This window comes from Carex rostrata, chromosome 33 (genome assembly GCF_964058835.1).
Source record: "Carex rostrata chromosome 33, lpCarRost1.2, whole genome shotgun sequence".
NCBI classification, from domain to species: Eukaryota; Viridiplantae; Streptophyta; class Magnoliopsida; order Poales; family Cyperaceae; genus Carex; species Carex rostrata.
The window spans coordinates 2,491,438-2,511,513 of NC_135950.1; the positions used below are offsets into that span (position 1 = coordinate 2,491,438).

At 35.7% G+C, this 20,076-nt stretch overlaps 1 protein-coding gene and 1 pseudogene across 2 annotated transcripts; one reads left to right on the forward strand and one right to left on the reverse strand.

Moving 5' to 3' along the window:
* On the reverse strand, nt 1-2,589 carry LOC144548731 (G-type lectin S-receptor-like serine/threonine-protein kinase At2g19130 pseudogene; annotated as a pseudogene). The gene has a single exon (XR_013509438.1). The product of XR_013509438.1 is annotated as a G-type lectin S-receptor-like serine/threonine-protein kinase At2g19130 pseudogene (transcript).
* Nucleotides 2,590-4,831: 2,242 nt separating this feature from the next.
* Nucleotides 4,832-8,946, forward strand: LOC144548345 (cuscuta receptor 1-like). The gene is made up of 5 exons (XM_078297016.1): nt 4,832-5,279; nt 5,502-5,666; nt 5,776-5,919; nt 6,564-7,345; nt 7,398-8,946. The coding sequence occupies exons 1-5, from the start codon at nt 4,883-4,885 to the stop codon at nt 8,775-8,777; spliced, it is 2,868 nt and encodes a 955-aa protein (XP_078153142.1). The 5' UTR covers nt 4,832-4,882; the 3' UTR covers nt 8,778-8,946.
* The last annotated feature ends 11,130 nt before the right edge of the window (nt 8,947-20,076 follow it).

The window sequence follows — 20,076 nt, forward strand, 5'->3', positions numbered from 1 at the left end:
TATATACATATAATGCAAGCTATCACAGTACAACTAGATCTAAAACTTAAATAATATAAATTAAACGAATTCAACCTGAGTTCTTAATTAGATGACTAGATGCACTGGTATTTGAGATGGTTCTTCGGGTCTTCGAAGGCATACCAGAAGAAATATCTGAGACGAAATTGATATAATCAGGGCTCTCCTCCATAACCCTAAGTGACATTGGCATTGATGGCGTGTTGACCTCCAAAATGCCTTCTAAAATTTGTACCACTTGTCCCATTGTCGGCCTAGCAGTCTCGTCATCTTGTATGCACCAGCATGCCACCTTACATGCTCTTTCAATCTCTTCAATCGGTGCATCTCCGTTCAATTTTTGATCCAAAAGTGTCTGAACATCGCCCTCAATTAGTTTTCTAGCAGCAAAAGTAGGGAAGAAATCCAAACCCGATGAACCACTATTCCATTGATCAGAGTTGTTTCTATGGCCGGATATTAGCTCGAAAAGCATCTTTCCGTAGCTATAAACATCAGCTTTAGGAGTAATCGGTATGCCTGTTATCCACTCTGGTGCTAGGTAACCTATGGTGCCTCTCATCGTTGTCAAAACCCTACTAAAATCCCGACCTAAAAGCTTCGATAATCCAAAATCGGCAACTTTTGGTACCAAACTGTCATCCAAGAGAATATTCTCGGGTTTAATGTCACAATGAATGATGCAGTCCCGACATTTTTCATGTAGGTATGCTAACCCTCTTGCCGTACCGAGCGCGATTTGGTACCGAGCACTCCAATTTAGTATCACATCTCTGCAATTAAATAATTGCGCATCAAGAGAGCTCTTAGGCATGTACTCATAAACCAGTAGCCTATGAGAGGCTTCAGAACAAAACCCAATTAGACGAACAAGGTTTACATGCTGGATCATACCGATCGTGCTGACCTCAGCCCTAAATTGCTTCTCACCTTGGTGAAAACCATTTAGTTGTTTAATAGCAATAGCAGTTGAATCAGGTAAATATCCCTTATAAACCGAACCGAAGGCTCCTCCACCCAATTTCTCAGAGAAGTTTTTACTAACAAATTGCAAATCATTGTACCGAAATGCAATTAAGGTACCTTTCGACTCCTTTAACAATCGAGCTCTCCTCTGATCTCTCTTTCTCTTTATTACAACCAAAACAACTATGATACAAAAAAGCACGGCAATTACGCCACCTATAACTACACCAATAAATAAACCCATGTGACTTTTACTCGCAGTAAATTCTGATGCAGCCAACCTGAGATAAAGCGTACCGGTACGGGCACCACTTCCACTATATCCATCTTGGAGATTCAACAAACTCCCATACCACAAATTGCACCCGCTTTGGTACGAATAAGCGGAGCAGGTACAATATTTCAAACATGCCGATTCGCACTCTTGTGCACTATTAACTTGTATACTCTGTGAATTGTCGGGGTATTTCATGTTATTCAAAACATAGAACTTATCTTGTTGTACCTTAGTCAGATTGTTGCTTTCACATTGTAATTCGGTATTTCTCACACACCCACCAGTATAATCCCCCAAATCATTATTGGTCTTAGATTTTTGTGAAAACCCATGTAAACAATTACAATACGGCATATTGTTCACATTGCAACTACTGTAGGCCCCGCAAAGAGCGTAGACATCACAAGTCCGCTGCGGCTGAGCCCAGATCAGAAGCCACTGTTTTGATGTGTTCATCCAATTTAGTTGACTCATGATTTGGCCAGTATGATCCATTGAAAATCTCGATATCATACCGGTACCAGGTTTTATCAAGTTGATGAAGTAATTCTCCTCCTCGTTGCTCACGTAAGTGAAATTGTACATGTAATTCAGGGACATTTCAGGGATATCCGTGAAAACTCTCAGTGTATCACTCCAGTTACCACTGGTCCAGAAAACTGTAGTCTTGTTCCCCTCTATGAAAAATTGAGTGGTACCATTTGGATCTAATAAAACAGAGTATATACCTTCAGCCGGATCAGCTGAATTCTTCCAAGAAATGAGCCTTTGGCTAATACCAGTTGTTTTATTGAGACCCAATTTACTGCCCGGTAACCACGTGTCTGTTGGGTTGTCGAAACTTTGCCACAATACATTAGATGCATTCAACACATATCTCAAAATGAGGTTTCCACCATCATTCAACACTGCTTCGGTTTTGTTTAACGGGGTTATACCGGTAACATTAGTGGACCATACTTCAGTTTTAGACCCATTAAGCAAGACCAAGTTTCCGTCGGAACCAATGGTGAGCCGGGCTGTGGTGGGGTCAGTGAGCGGTGTGTTTCGGTTGGCTATGAAGACAGATGTTTGCAGGGAGATGGTATTGTACCAGATGGATATGTACCAGTAGGAGGAATTGGGAGGCTGGTAGAAACCAAGTGCAAACTGTTTTTGAGCAGAGAAGAGTTTTTGGTTGGTGCCGGAGAGAGATGAGTTGGAGGTGATGGTGTATGTTGAAGTAGACATGGATAGGAGAGAGAAGAGGTAGAGAGAGAAAATAGAAGAAAGCAAGGGATTTTCTCTCAAGGAAGCCATTGATGGGAGAGGGAAAGATGTGATGGTATTTGCTAATGAGAAGGAATTTGTGGGATTTTTTTTTATTTTAATACGAAGTGGGAATGATTTAGCACGGGTGAAGATTTTAACAGAGTAGTTTTAGCTTCATGCAGCGCATATACAATATTTAGTGTTGTTTTGATTTTATAGTTCGTGAGCTGCGTGCAACTAAAGCTGACATGTTAATATCTCTACCCATCTACCCATCGAGTGCTTATCCTCTGAGATATCTCAACTTTTGCGTGACCGACGTGTCTGGTGCCTATTCGGGGGTGATGTTGGGGTCAGTATTATGTGTTCTCTGAGATTCGTGCCGAACGTATTTAAACGGTTAGAATTTTCCACAAAGTCACGCAAAGTTTGAGATATCTCAGAATCAATCAGTCAATCAGTCAACGTGAAGTGGTGGGGGATACGCACTCATTTAGAACGGAGTCAATCAGTCAACGTGAGGTGCGCATTTTTTGCAGTTCACTTGCTTAGATTTTAGTAGAAAACTAGTGCTCAGATCTGAACCGTTGGATTTGATCGAATAAGGTTGTAACTTGTAAGAATGGTCAAACTAAATATCTCAAGAGTCATGGTCCACTTTAAACCAGTTCGATCTCAATCGAATAGTCTGGACCTTTATTTCAGCCTCTACTATACATCATCAGTTGTAGCGGATATGGATAGATTATCCGCGAAAATGCTAGGTCCATCTGCAATTATTGAGACTTAATACTCACAGATTTAAACAGTTCGTCTCTATCTTGACCGTTCCTTCGATCTGAAGTGGAAGAATGACAAATCATTTTCAGTCGAATCAAAAGATGCAGGCAGTGTGCCCGCGGGCTTTGAAATCAAAAAAAAAAAAAAAAAATGTAGGCAGTGATGATTGGATGACATGTTGTAGTTGAATTTGATTTAATATAGCACTAATATTATCCACATGTTTGATTCCGCAATTTTTATACATAGGAAAAAAAATCAATTAATATGGACGTATTGTGTCATGGGGTTCTGCAGGGACGTCATGTCAAACTTCGGTTCTATAGGGAAAATAAAAAATCAATTAATATGGATGGGACACCATGCCAATTTTTGGTTTGACGGAAAAAAAAAATTAACTGGAACGTCATGCCAATCTTTGATTCGGTGGAAAAAATAAAATAAATAATTGGGACGCCATGCCAATCTATGGTTCGACGGAAAAAAAAATATGGCACTTAAGCACCCTTAAAAAACCTAATTATTAATCTAATAAATGAAAATATATTTTAATCATACAAATACACTGTTGCTGTTTTAGGGTTTTTTTTTAGGCCTTTCTGTCGGGTGGAGGAGACTAAATCATTTGGGGGGTGTGTGTGGTGGGGGATTAAATAGACCATAGTTGGACTATGGCGGCCGACTTTTATTAAAAAAAAAAAAAAAAAAATTTCAGATTTGGAGAGGAGTAGCGCATGGCGTCCCACTATAATCTATTTATTTATTTTTCAGATAGCGCATGGCATCCCATAGTTATTGTTTAGTTTAGTTTTTTTTTTTTTTTTTTTTTTTTTTGCAGAACTAAATTTTGACATCCCTGCAGGATGCCTTCCTGTTTTTGAAAACTCGCGACTTGAAATTGTCGGTCGACAAAGCTTGTCTTGGATGGTAAGGATTTCTTTATTTCACGCCATTTCATAAGAAATGACAAGTCCAGTTAATCTCTAAAAGCACATGTCATTGGTTTCTCTTTCTCCAGTGCTTCTTAATTTGGAGAAAATGAGCCGAATAGAAAAAGAGGGACCATCTATGGAGAAAAAAGATTGTGGTATAAGGCCACTATAAGACAAAGAGGGGACCCATCATTTATTAATTATTTATGAACAAATTAACATAAATTGTCCATAATCATTACTTATCTATTATTTTGATCTTAAAAGTTTCTAAAAACAATCCTGATATTTCAAACATAATTTTCAAATAATTATTTTCAAAAGAAAAAGTTCAGCATTTTATTTCTAATAAGAATAACATAAGAATGATATAAAACTATCAGCCGCAATGAATGGATGTGAGTGAATTGCCAATTAATAGACAAAATCTTTTTAAGATTACCAGAAAATTAAAACAATTATTGCATTGCTTTGAATACTGATGCGACACATCCAGGAATTGAGATGGGTGTTACATTTCAATTTTCAAGTCGCCCGACTGTGACCGGTCCATTACGCAATTGCTAACAAATTAAGATCATCCTCATCTTCCTATAAATCAGGCCACATATGTAGTCTGTTCAAGCCATATTCAATCACACAACAGAAGAGAGCAATGAAGTTATTATTGGCAGTAGCGCTTCTGGTTCTGGTTCTAGTAGTACAGGGGGAGATGAGTACTGTGAGCGGGTCAGAGTCGATATCATGCAGGGAAGAGGAGAGGTTGGCACTTCTTCGGATCAATGCTGCCTTGCCCTTTTCTATTCAGTCTTCAGATGGCAAGCTGTGGGAAGGCAAGGAGTGCTGCCGATGGGAAAGAGTCACCTGCGATCCAATCACCGGTCACGTCACTCAACTTGATCTCAGTATATCCCATGATGATTATGATGATGACGAGTCATCAGATTATTATCGGGGTAGTTTACTAAATGTCACTTTGTTCTTGCCTCTCCGTCACCTAAGATCTCTGTCATTATCTGGACAACGCAAATACAATTGTACCGATGGTGCTGGTATGTATCTTCAATTGTATTCTTAGATGAGAATTTTCTAGAAGAACAAGTGCAATAAAAAAAAAAAAAAACTAAAACAATTAACCTCAAAAATATATATATTCACCTTAACTAGTTTATTAGAATAACTGATTAATTTGAGGTTTATTCCTGTTAAGAACAGAAGAAAGAAATAAGCAATTCCTACTGCAATCATTCCTGACAAGCAATTTCTTTTGTCAGGGTTTGAATCTTGGTCCAATTTGACTAAGCTACAGACGGTAGACCTTTCAGACAATTTCCTGCCTAAAAGCATGATTTTCTCCTTAGCCAAAGTATCATCACTTCGAGCAATATATCTTGATGATAATTATATGATGGATGGCAATATTAATGTCGTTGTCAAAGGTATAATCTCTCATAAATTAGCCATTTTGTATTTATGAGTTATGACAACAGTATACGCTTATTTTGTTGTTCTTAAATTTGATCGATATTTCAATGGAAAATCTGACAGAGCTTAGTGCACTGAATTTGGAGGTGCTTAGTCTGAGGGAATGTATGTTTTCTGGGACATTTCCCTATTTGGGAAATTGGTCGACTTCTCTTAATGCCCTTTCATTGGCGGGCAACGAGCTAAACGGCACTTTAACATCAGAAGGTAATTTACAATTTATTACTAAATGCAAAAGAACAAAATTCTATTTTCTGCAGTCTCTCTACACCGGTAGATCGAAGATGTTTGACAACCGTAGAATTTGCTCAAAATGGTATAATATAGAACAGTAACCTAATAATAGTATTCTTATTGCGATGTTAGATAGCTCTATGTTTAGTAGTTGAAACATTTTTGACTGTTTTTAGATGCTACTGTAAGGATACTGGTATGTACTATTTATGCTGTATGTAGGTACCCTTTTGGGATACTTTCATGCAGTATAGTTTGGCTTTAATAAAAGTCGGTGGGTCTCTTTACTATTATAAAAAGAAAAGAAGAAAACCCAGCTCTTAATAGAAAGTTCATAAGCTAATTATGTCCTTAGGATATACATGGGTACTCCCCTTAATTATCACACTAATATACAAGTCATATGCAATAGTGAGATAATGGCCCAGCCCTTCAAGAAGCTCTTAATATTTTCAGTCTCTTTTAGCTCATTATCACGAGAATAGAAAGTTGAGATTATATTCATAAGCGAATGTCCATTTCTATCCGGAAATGAAGAAACACTATCATCTAATTGACCTTATGAGTTTCACATGAGTAATCTTAATTAATTTATGATCTTTTTGTTAATATTGTAGGAATATGTCAACTGACGAATCTCGAAGAGTTAGATCTTTCATTCAACTTCTTTACTGGAAATCTTCCTCATTGTATGGGAAATTTTTCTTCTCTTAAGCTAATTGATTTGTCACATAATCAATTTCAAATAAAATTTCCCTCCTCTATTTTTGAGAGACTCGTGTCCCTAAGATACATTTCCTTATCCCATAACCAGCTTGAGGGGACTCTATCAACAAGGTCATTTTTTAATCATTCTAATCTTGAAGTTTTGGGGCTCTCAACTTTAGAGTCATTGAACTTTCAAGTTGAAGTGGTGATGGATATGCCTTTTCAGCTTCAAGACCTTGAACTAGCTAATTGTATTATTGATGTTGGTTTGACTAATTTCTTGTATTCTCAACATAAATTACGAGTGTTGGACCTCTCTAATACTCGCTCTAAGGGTCCTCTTTCAGTAGCGTGGTTGTTAGAAAACAATACGAACATGATCAAACTAAATTTGCACAAAAACAACTTTACAGGGCCTCTTCAACTTCCATTTTTAACTCATGAAAAACTCTTAATATTGGATATATCTGACAACCATCTTTGCGGAGAATTACCAACAAACATTACCACTAAGCTTCCAAATTTATTGTCCCTGACCTTATCAAAAAACAATTTTAAAGGCCCTCTTCCTCTCATGCCTACAGGCAATCTCCAAATTCTAGATTTATCTAGTAACAATCTCATTGATGATATACAAAACACTTTCTCGAGGATTCAGCCATCAATTCCCTTTTTTTATGGATCTATCAAATAATAAGTTTTATGGATCTTTTACTTTCAACATGAACTTTACTCCATATTAATTATTAATGTTAGCTGATAATAATATAAATGGAGAGATTTCATTTAGCATTTGCAATACCAGTTTTCAAGTGTTGGATATCAGTAACAATGAGCTAAGTGGTGTTTTACCTGATTGCATTGCAATTGGACGTTCTTTTCTTTGGGCATTGAAATTAAGTGGAAATCATTTAGAGGGATCCTTACCGTTGGAGTTGTGTGTTGGGCAAGACCGTTGGTTGCTTGACCTTTCTGATAACAAGTTTTCTAGATCAATTCCTCATTGCTCTAATCAGTCAGACTTACAAATTGTGGATCTGAGTCAAAACAATCTAATTGGGAACTTCCCAATAACATGGTTGAATATTTCTTATATAAGAGCCATTGACATTGGAGAAAACCATTTATATGGAGAACTTCCAATTTGGATTACTAAGGGATCCAATCTCAGAGTGCTCCAAGCAAGACAAAACTTGTTTCGAGGACCTATCTCAAAACAAATATGTCAATTCAAATATTTACGCATATTGGATCTGTCCCACAACAATCTTTCTGGAGAAATACCATTATGCATTGTAGATATGGGATCAACAGCTGATGATTCCTCTTCCATGAGTGGAGCAGAGGAATTTGGTTTTGATTTTGAGGAGGTGAACTTCAGTGATGCCAATTTTCTCTTACACATTAAATATACTGTCAACTTGAGTGATGAAGTACCAACAAATTTTGAATTGGAACTTATGTCAAAAGCAAGGTTAGATTTCTATTTGGAAGAAAGTCTACTAATCCAGTGTATAATAGATCTGTCTTCGAACAAACTAGTAGGCAACATTCCTGAAGATATCGGTCAAATGAATTGGTTGATAACACTAAACTTGTCAAACAATCATTTAAGCAGTGCAATACCAAATTCCATATCCAATTTGCATCAATTAGAAAGTTTGGATCTCTCTCACAACTCTTTGACAGGGGAAATACCAAGAGAGCTGACTAAACTAACCACACTAGAATTCTTCTCTGTGGCATATAATAATTTATCTGGACCTACATTAGATATGGAAGCACAGTTTAGTACATTTGATAATAGCAGCTATGAAGGCAATCCAAATCTCTGTGGGCCTCCCCTGTCAAATGATTGCATCCTTACTCGTGGCGCAGCACATCCTTCTCCGAACGAAGTGAGTGATGAAGAAGGGTATGATGGCACCGATTTTCTCATATTGTTCGGTTCTTTTTTCCTTTTCTTTGTGATCAGTTTTTGGGGCTTCATGGCTGTTCTTTATTTCAAGAGAAATTGGCGCTATGGTTTGTTTACTTTGATGGACCAATATTTTGATACGATATATGTGAAGGTTGTCCTTTCCACTAGAAAGATTGGAGCTGCTCTAACTCGAAGGGGATAGTTAAAGGACCATTGGTTTAGTTTTAATTTGGAAATATATGTTTTATTATATGTTTTCTAAATAAGTATCTAATATTTATGTTTGATGTATAGTGAATCTTTATGAACTTTTGGTTTGAAAAATTATATATTACAACTTTTCCATATTTATTTTATGCGGATGCAATTTTTACAAATTTCTGAAAGTGCCCTATAATTTGCATTACTTGTAAACTTGGCACCATTATGTGATATTATGTAAAGTATGAAATATTAATTATATGATTCTATACACAATCTTTGGTTGAACAATAATCTCAACACTAAGACCCAATATGGTCTCCCTTCTCTCATCATTTTTATTTTATCGGCAGCGTTGAATATTCCGAACGATTTAATATTCTTTTTACAAGCATGTAGACCAAATTTCGGTTTCATGTACTATGTTTTATTTATCAAATTTCTATTTTGATCATTTTCATTTTAATTATCAAATTTTGTTCATGTACTATGTTTTTGTTTGTCAAATTTTACAAAAATAGTTATTGTTTCGGTCGGATTGAAGTAGCCTTCTAAAACTTCTGAGTTCCTTTCTTATTTCATAAGGCGATTATACAACTATCATGTAAAATGAAGAAATTAAATAAAGAATGAACAACAATCATGAAAACTGGACACATGATATTTTATATTTTCAAAGTTTCAGTTCTTAAACGAGATTTAAGGGTATTTTTTTCTTCGAAACATAATGACTTTCGTATTTTGGGTCATAGTTTGGTAGATGTAAACAAACTATTTTTTTAATTCAGAGCTTAATGATCAGCCATTGGAGCAATATATTCCCGGGCTACACTCTTTAAGGTCTAGTGATCTTAATACAATGCATACGATGAAACCACTGAAGAAGATCCTTCAATTTTCCCTTGATAAACAAAGCAAAATGTGTCATTTTCACCTCATTTTACGAGCTCTAATCAGACACAATTGACTTAATAAAGCAACAACATCCATGCCCCATTTACCCAATTGGACCTTGTATATTGTATTCCATATTTACAATTAAATGCTAGTACAAATCCAGACAAAGACTACTGCCTGACATGGCTTGATGAGCAACTGAAGAAGTCGGTCTTGTACATCTCGCTCGGTAGCTTTCTCTCTGTATCACAAACTCGGTTAGAAGAACTTGCCTCTGGTTTGGTTACAAGCCAGGTTATATTTTTGTGGGTGACCAGTGATAATTATACTAAGGTTCAAGAAATAGTTGTAAAAGATGGTTTGGTGGTGCCGTGGTGCCGTGGTGCATGAGAGCAACTAAAGGTGTTATGCCATCCTTCTATTGGAGGGTTTCTGACACACTGTGGTTGGAACTCTACACTTGACGCCAGTGACGTAGCCAGAGTATTAGTTAGGAGTAAACAGAAATCGGGTTTGGTTTTTTTTTTTCTAAACGAGTTCAGGTTCGAATCGCCTCCATCATTCTCTTCCCGCCTGCCTATCAAATTGCATCTCTGCCTATCGAATCGGTTGTAATTTCTAAATTACTAATTGATACCAAAATTACTAAAATAATTATTTGTAATTTCTAAAACAATTGGTATCAATTGGGTGCAGTGGAATTGGGCAGATGCGCACAACACACGCACAGAGATGTGAGATGTGAGATCTCTGTTTTTCTCTCTTTCGCACAGTGAATCAGCGATCATAATCTTCTCTCCCTGACTCTCCGTTCACGGTTCACGGTTGAGTTATGACACCATAACAATACCACTGGATTCAAGGTTGAATCATGCTCTGCCAAAGAAAAAGTTTAAAAATACAAAACGGTTGAAACTATGCCAGTCTGATCATACAGGTACTGATACAACACAGTACACTCATTTTTTTATTTTTTATGAGAAGACCTTACGCATGCATTGAAAATTAATAAATAGACATCATTACATCCAAATGTTCATCTCTATAAAATACCAGTACCACTGTCTGGTACCTTAAAACAGTAAGAAATAAAAGTAAATGTCTAAATACGACAAACATCTATTGACTGGTACCTAAAAACAGTAAGAAATAGAATTAAATGTCTACAAACTACATCCTACTGCCATTCTAAAAAGATTCAGCTATTCGGAATACATTCATCAGATATTTTGCCACGCAGCCACGCACCTCTTTCTCTCTACCTTTCTTTATTGTGGATATTTTCATGTTTGACCTCTAACTGTAATTGAGTGTTATATCCCTGCTATTAACTGATTGAGTCTTTGATTTATTATTGCTATTTAACCATCGGTTTAATTGATTTGCTTCTTACCGTTTTGATTTTTGTATACTACATATTTCTCTAAAAAACTTAATGTTCATACTTTATTACTTTCATGCTTATCCATTACATGATGAAGACATCTTAGGATATTTAACCATCTTTTATCTTAACATGCTTATTCATTTTCTAACACAGCTACATGCTTATATCTGAATTAGGAGTTCAATTTATATTTGTATTCATATTTGTATTCGACTAATATTCAATTCGTATTCGTATTCGTATTCGTATCCAATTAATATCCGATCCGTATTCATATCCGATTAATATCCGATTCGTATCCATTTCCGGAAAATAAAAACGGATACGAATATGGTTTTATCACTATCCAATCCGTATTCGATCCGTTTTCACCTCTAATTCGGACCACTTTTGAGTTCAATGGGCAGATCTACCGTATGATAACAAAAAAAAAATGATTAGCGGAGTCCTCAAATCCTAAAACGAATTCAATTTGTTCTGAATTTAAAACCCAGTAAAACCCTCACCTATTTTTCTGGGGAGAGGGGGGTGTCCGACGCCCATCGGACCACTTTTGTGTTCGATGAGTTTTCTTTACCGTCGGATCTGCTTTAGGATTTGCGCTCGCAATTTTGTGTCTGCTTTAAAATCCGTACACACGAATCCTAAAGCAGATCTGACGGTGACAGAACTCATCAAACACAAAACTGGTCCGATGGCCATCGGACAGCCCCCTCTTCCATTTTTCTGACCTTTCCCCTCCTCTTCTCTGTCGCGCTCGCTTGCTCATCGCATCGCCTGGTCCCTCTTGTGCGCTTACCTCTGTCCACTCTCTCTCGCAGCGCTTCGCCTCTTCCTTCTTGCTGTCATCTCCCACTTCCTACAATCACCGCCACCCTCCTCGAATCCATTGGCCACGCCCTTTTCGATCCCTACTTTCTTCTCACATTGCAGTGGTAGTGAAGGGTATTTTGGGAAATGGGAACTCAGTACAGCATGTCTCCGAAGGGACTGAGCTGGAGGTGATGTTGGACCAGATCCCGTTCTATGCTGAGTCGAGCGCTCAGGCTGGCTCTTTGGTCTTGTCAACTCAGGTTTGATTTCAACTTTCACCGTCCACTCACTGAGGATGAGATCACAGAAATCGAGGCACTGGTAAACCTCAAATCACATCATGTATATCATGAGGTAATTGTGATACTACTGGTATTGGTAGCTCTTATTATGACTTGATCAAATTTAGTTAGGAAAAAAAATTAAATTTTATTCATCCTGATGAATTTCTGAATTTACCAAATTTAATTATAAAAAAATAAGCTTTATGTGGAATTCAACGTGCTGCTTTATTAGAACCTTGAGAAAGAGAGAGCATTTCTGCTTACTATTATTTAGAATTTGGAGTAATATTACTAGAGCCCAAAAATGAATATATGGTTTAATTGTCATATTTTTTTTCTTATAACAATCTTTTTACTTGACTAGGCAATAAGAGTAGTCAAAACAGAAACAACAATCCAGGGGATGTCAAATGTGTCAACCCCTCTTTGCAAAAGATGTCAAAGCCATACTGTTGAAGTTTCCTGGAGTACCTGATGTTTAATAATTGGTTGTTGATGTATGGAATTATTATTTCATGTGTTGTGGTTATATGTGTCTTATAACAGTTCTTTAATTAGTTATGATATGTTTATTATTATATTATGATAAAATTGCCCTTCTACATGTTTATCTATTTTTAACAAAATTATTATGTATGCTTTTGCAAAATTGCCCTTCTGTTATGATAAATTTGCCTTTTTACATGCTTATAGCAGTTCTTTAATTACCGACATTTTTATTTTTACCCAATTTTTAAAATATTTTAATAAAAATAACCAGGATTTTGAAAAAAAATTAAAAATACCCAAATTGCGGAAAAAAATCTACGGCCCGGAATTAAAATTCAGAAGTATGGAAAAATTCTGCACCCCCGAATTAAAATTCAGAAGTGCGGAAAAATTCTGCACCCTCGATAAAAATTCAAAAGTGCAGAATAATTCCACGGTCCGACATTTTTTTTGGTTTTTTGCATTATAAATAGGCATTTTTTTCTGGTCATGTAGAAAGAGAAGACAGAAGGAGAAGGAGAAAGAGAGAAGGAGAAAGAGAGAGAAAAGGAGACATCAAAAATCATAAAAATTGACCGATATGTAGTCTTCAATTATTTATTTACGGGGACATGAAAAATGATTCATATCTTTGCAAAATTCATAATCATAATTGTTTGACAAATTAGCATCTTGAGAAAAAAAAAATCCAAAGTAACATTTTCCAATATTTTATTTAATTATTTACATATTTTTTTCTTATTTTTAATAGGTTAGAAATTTAAATAAAAATATTTTTTTCTTAATATATCAAAATTTTCTGCAACTAATTTTACGGTACAACCAAACACTTATTTGAACACATTTCAGTCAAATTCATCCCGTGTAATTCCATAACAAACGAACAAACCCCAATAAATGCTGGTAGCAGCCAAAATTACGACATCAGTACAGAATCATCGCATGTGAGAAAAATCTAATATATATATATGTCTTCAATATAGTAGTGCCGATTTGTAATGGTTAATCATAAGAAAAAATATTGTTCAACAATTACAAGTTCCATTTTAAATCAATTTATTTGTTTGTTGGATTTTGATTTTGACGAATTTAGTAGTGCCGGTTTGAATTATCTATAAAACTAAACTCAAAGATAATAAAACATAACGAAACTAAACTACACTAAAACAAAAACTATAAAACTAAACTCAAACATAATAAAACACAACATAGCTAAACTGAACTAAAACTATAAAAAAACTCTCTATCCTTGATATTCTGAAAGGGTAAATCGGTGAGGTAGTCTACCCCTATTTTCACTACTGAAATTCTATTCACGCCAGTCATTCCACTGTAGTTCTCCGTCATGCGCTCTGCGAGCTGGTGTAATCTCCTCCTCGAGCTCAGCCTCTATGCTCATCGTGAGTGATCTATTCCATGGATTCTCGACCGCGTGGGTAGTTGGCGGTGGGGGGAGGTATGGAATGAGGGATCCTCGGCCGTGTGAGTAGTTGGCGGTGGCGAGGGGAAGGGGTATGGAATAAGGAATTCCTAAGCTAGGACGTATAGTCAGGCCGAGTCCCGCTACCAGAGGACTTCTAATCATGAGCCCTTGCTGGATACGGCTGATGCAGGGAGTAAAATGTGGGCCCAAATAGATACACTAATGGATCAATACTGATCTGGAAATTCGAAGACTCATGCATAGGCTGGGGGTCCGGAAACTCATGCTGCTCATGTGGCTCAGGCGGTGGCGGCATGTAGGCAGGACCCTGTAAGGATACCAATTATTCAATCTTAGTTTATTGAGGAAGGAAATTTTAACTAAATTTAACTAACTTGACATAAAATAAAAAATGACATACTTGGGGAAAAACTGGACGTTCATGCTCGTCAAGGAAGGCGAGCCAACCAGATATGCCCAATACTCAACGATGGTAGTCTCACTCTGACTGCTCTGAGGGCTCCAGTGGCATCTCAAAAGCCATAACAAGTGGTGCATCAGGATCGTCCGGTTATAGTCTCCGCCAATCAATTTCCTCTCCGGCATCTCGCAGCATGGTGACAAGCTGCTTCGGGGCCGTGGCTCTCAATGTAGGGGGAAACCAAGTTCAACATCGCATGTCCAAAAGCTCTGTAGCCATATTCTCCAAGACAAACGATTGATCGCGCGGCACCTTTAATCGCCACTAGCAGCTAAAAAAAAAACAAAGTTAGATTAAAAAATAAAGTTAGGAAAAGAGTTAAATGTGATAAAAAAAAACGTGTGTTGTTTTAGGTGCATTACTTACATCACGAGCACATTTTCGACCAGTGGGAGTGTAACCATCATCGGCAAAGATCTTCGAGCGCATAAAATTGCCGTAATCTCCCTCTATATACACCGATGCCATGCAGATCCGCATGTTCTATACTTTATTTTATGTTGCAAATCTCAAAGTTTTAATATACATAATTTCATAGTTCTTCTATATTTCAAAATTTTAGATTCGTTTTAACGAGTCAAATAATTTCTGAACGATCGTTAAGTTAATTAAAAATTTTAGTTAGGTGAAATGATCGATTGAGCAATTTAATTATGTTTTAAAATTTCGGATTAAAAAGGGCCGGGCCATGGAAAAATTCCACGGTTCCGAATTTTTATTCGGGGCCGTGGAATTTTTTTTCACTTCCGAATTTTAATTCCAGGCCGTAGATTTTTTTTCCGCACTTTGGTATTTTTAAATTTTTTTCAAAACCTTGGTTATTTTTATTAAAATATTTTAAAATTTGAGTAAATATAAAAATGTCGGCTTTAATTATGTTATTATGCTTATTATTCTTTTAAGTGTATTGTTCTTTGAGCACACTTAATGTAAAACATGTACAAAACAGTTTTATATAAAACATGCTGGCGGTTTCTGAAACAGAATGCTGAAACAGTGTAATACAAGTTTAAACCGGTTGAAAACATGCTTAAACAACATGTTGAAAATAGTGTAATACACGTTAAGTTTAAACAGTATGTCGAATGTTCTTCTAAACGAATGCATGTCAAATGCTCAAAGAACCTGCCTACTCAGAACGGGGGTCTGGGAATCATTAACCTGCCTACTCAGAATGATGCTCTCCTAACAAAATGACTATGGAAACTAGAACATAAACCGGTGGGGCTCTGAGCGGTAACTCTATGGAGATTTTATGGCATATCACAGGTATCACACATACATGCCTATATGGAGGATTCGGCTTTCCTAAAAATACTCGCATCTTTTATCCCCTTTTACACATGCTCGGTGGATACGACCAATGGGCTGATTTGGCGGTGGTCAACAACGAATATCTTCACTTGTGAGTCGACATACAGAACAATCAGTCAAACTGGAATCCTATCTGTCGACTATCAATTCCTTTGGAGAATTCGTGCGCCGATGAAGGTCTGTATCTTCATATGGCTTTACAAAAAGAGATATCAAACCAGAAGAGGAGAACAAGAATCGAAGAAGGCTGCAACAAACCAACTATTATAGTTAGATTCAACAGCCAGCAAGTATGTGGTGAAGTCTCACAAACAAAGGACAGACCTTAGCCAAGCTTGTACTGGTCTCAGTCTTTAATCTTCAATTGATGGTGTTTGCAACACTCTAGTAGTGTCTCCAGATGGCAACATAAGAGGGTAGTTGTAAATCTAATAAAACACTCCAATTGAAGGTATTTGGAGCACTCTAGTAGTGTTTTCAGATGGAAAAATAATTGTGCATTTACAACCCTAATACAACACTCAAATTGAAGATGTTTGTATCACTCTAGTAGTGTCTCCATATGGCAAGATAATAGAGCATTTACAACCCTAATATAATACTCCAATTGAAGGTGTTTGGAGCACTCTCGTAGTGTCTCGATATGGAAAGATAATAGGGCATTTACAATTCTAATACAACACTTCAATGGAAGGTGTTTGGAGCACTCTTGTAGTGTCTCTATATGGCAAGATAATTGGACATTTACAATCATAATACAACATTCTGATTGAATGTGTTTGGTGCACTCCTGTAGTCTCTCTATATGGCAAGATAATTGGACATATACAACCCTATTGCATCGCTCCAATTGAAAGTGTTTGGAACACTCTAGTAGTGTCTCTATATGGCAAGATATTTGGAAATATATAACCCTAATACAACAATCCATTTGAAGGTATTTGAAGCACTCTATTAGTGTACCTATATGGCAAGATAATTGAAAATATACAATCCTAATACAACACTGCTTTTGAAGGTGTTTGGAGTACTCTATTAGTGTACCTATATGTCAAGATACTAAGGCATTTACAACCCTAATACAACACTTCAATTGAAGGTGCTTGGAACACTTCAATTGAGTTTTGACAAAGGTTCTCTCTGAGCTGTTAATAAATTTGGATAATTTTTTTTATAAAGATACACTCTTTTAATGTCCTTGAGTAGTAACGTTTTCAAGTTTTATAAAGATATACTAACTTAATACAATTGAAAAGATATGCTAAATAATGACAAATTAAAACAGATATACTATCTTTTCGAAGAACATTAATGTTCAGTCTAGTTTGACCAAATTCAATGCATGCACTTACGTCTTTATATACATATCCCCGTTAGTTATCTTCCAATACATAATTTCGTGCAAGCAGACCGGAGAACCGAAGGTCGGACAATTTTCCAGTACTTGCTCTCCTAGATCTCACAGGTAAATGTAGTTTGCCTTGTTTTGATTTTTTTTTTTAAATAGTGGTATTACAACCAATTTTATAGAAATCAAGCATACTTGATTTGGTATTCAAAATAGGTACCAAGATAAAATATGAAAAGTCTTACAGCAGGTCAACATCAACAGACATAAGAGTATACAAGTAGAAACAGTACCACATCAAAAGCATCTTCAACCAAAATGAATACTAAGCAAATAAAATCTCAAAAATCAATCATATCCTAGGAGACTAGTAATCCAATAAATTCTCATCCGAAATCTCGTCTCCAGACATATGACCTGGGGGGTTGCCAGCTCCAAGAGCTTGGATTGACTCCTCTTCCTCCTCCAATATCTGATCTAGAAGGTCCTTAATATCACATGGAAGCATTAGACTTAATTTTAAGTATGAATTTTCAGATCTAGACTTACACCAAAAAGTAGCTAAAGAGATTATCTTAAACCCTAATGATTTAGCAGAAATGGGAGTAGTATTATCATTAAAAATAACTCTATTTCTTTCTAACTATACATTCCATAAGATAGCTTACCTTAATAATTCTACAAGTAATCTATCCTTTAAGGGGATAGAAGCATCAAGTAACCACAAATCATTTAAAGAATTACATGTAAAGATGAATGAATTGTATGTTGCAATCCAATTCCAGATCAAGCGTACATACGAACAATGTATAAATAAATGGTCAGCGCTCTCATGTTGGTCACAAAATGCACAAGTAAGATCTCCTGGCCAACCTTTTTTTTTCAAGTTAACCTTAGTGAGAATTTTATCTCGTCGGACGAGCCAAAGAAATATTTTGATTTTTAAAGGGATGTGAGATTTCCAAATGGTATCATATTCAGAATTTGGGATACTACCATACTCTAACAATTTATAAAAAGAATGAACAGTGAAATGATCATCTTGTGACCATCTCCATATCAATCTATCTTCCAAATGAGAAGACAAAGTAAAATGTTGAAACTTGTGATGCAAGGCAATCAATTCAGTCCTATAAATACCAGTTATTTGCTTTTGAAAAGACAAACTTAAATGAAAATTAGAAAATGCCCCTGCCACAGAAATAAACCTATCAGTAACAATAGAAAAAATATTTGAAAATTGATGTTTTAAGGTATGTTCACTACACCATCTATCTAACAAAAAAGTTGTATTTCCATTACCTATCTCTTTATTTAAGCCTAAATTGATAACCACATGATCTTTTAGGATTGATCACCAAAATAGTGAACAAAGAGAATGAGAAGTTCTAGTTCCATATTTTCTAAGTAAAATATATTTCCATCTACCAAAAACAGAATTATCTAGAAACCGATACCACCATTTAGCCAGAAGGGCCTTATTCATAAACTTAAGGTCTAAAACCCCCAATCCTCCCTGATCTTTACTTTTGCCTTATTTTGATTATTTTTGCAAAACATGCATTATATGATATTTGGTTGTTTAAATTATTCATATTATCATTTCTGAAGTATGAAATGTTACTTGATTTTATTTAATTTGTTACACAACATCATTTTTGAAAAACAATTAAAGTATAAATATTGTATTGAGCACTCTGAATTTTAATATTGTATATTCATCAATTTCAAGATTGTTTCCTGAACTTTGTTAAATTTGGTTTATGATTTGTAATTGTATTTAGTAAATGTCACAAAGGTTTCTCGCAAACAATATTAGCGTAAATATTGAATCGATAAGTTCTTAAGTATATATTAAATTGAAACTTCCTTTTTTTTTTTTTTTTTAAAAGGCCAAAAGTAATATCTCAATCTTTGTATGTTGATACTTGATAGCAATCAACAAGAATGAGACATTTTTTGCGAGGATAAAAAAATGACTTTTCGCGACGGAGTACCGTCATTGTTCTGCTTTTTCTATTCGCGACGGTACTTTTCGCGCATAAATGCACTTTTTCCCTCGCGAAAAGTGTCTACTATGTTGACTAGAGCTAGATTTGAGTTTATGTTTAATTAATTTTGGAATCTAACTTACATTTGTTTACTTCGATATTTATTATTTCAGGAATTCCAAGAGCGAAAATGGGGAAGAGAAAATCTAGAAGACTTCCTCCCAAAATAAAGCCCCCAAAGCCCAATACCGAGTTTGTTTGTCCCATTTGCAATTATGGGAAGAATGTCACATGCACTATGCTTGTAACATAAGTTTCAGAAAAAAAACAAATATTTAATTTTAAATGTTCGGTAAATTCCATACAGACCTTTATATTTACTAGCAAAAATTGATGTGGGTCCATTGATACTCTAGTTAATTTATTTTAACTTTTTTGTTTTATAGTTTGTGTTTAATCAGAGATTTTATGGCAAGGCCAGTGGTTAATATTCAGTTGGTCACCTTACGTACGTCTCTTTTAAATTTTTTAAGTTCTTCAAAGATCTGATTCTAATATGGTTTTCTTTGTTTATTTGATTATATTGCAGCTTTAACAGAACCAATTGACATGTAAGTTTTCTTACTCAAAGGATTAAATGCTGATTAGCACTCACCTATATAATTAACTTTAGTATTTCTAGTAATTTGTCAAGTGAACATATATAGAATTGGTCTCAAAGAAGGGAAAAAAAAAAGGGATGGATTCGAATTAGAAGAATTTTCTTTAAAGTATAATATAAGCCGTAACAAAGTAAAATTTGTAATGTGGCCAAAGGCCGACAGGAAGAGGGAAGAAAACAGGAACGTCACTGCAACTTATGTTACAAGCATA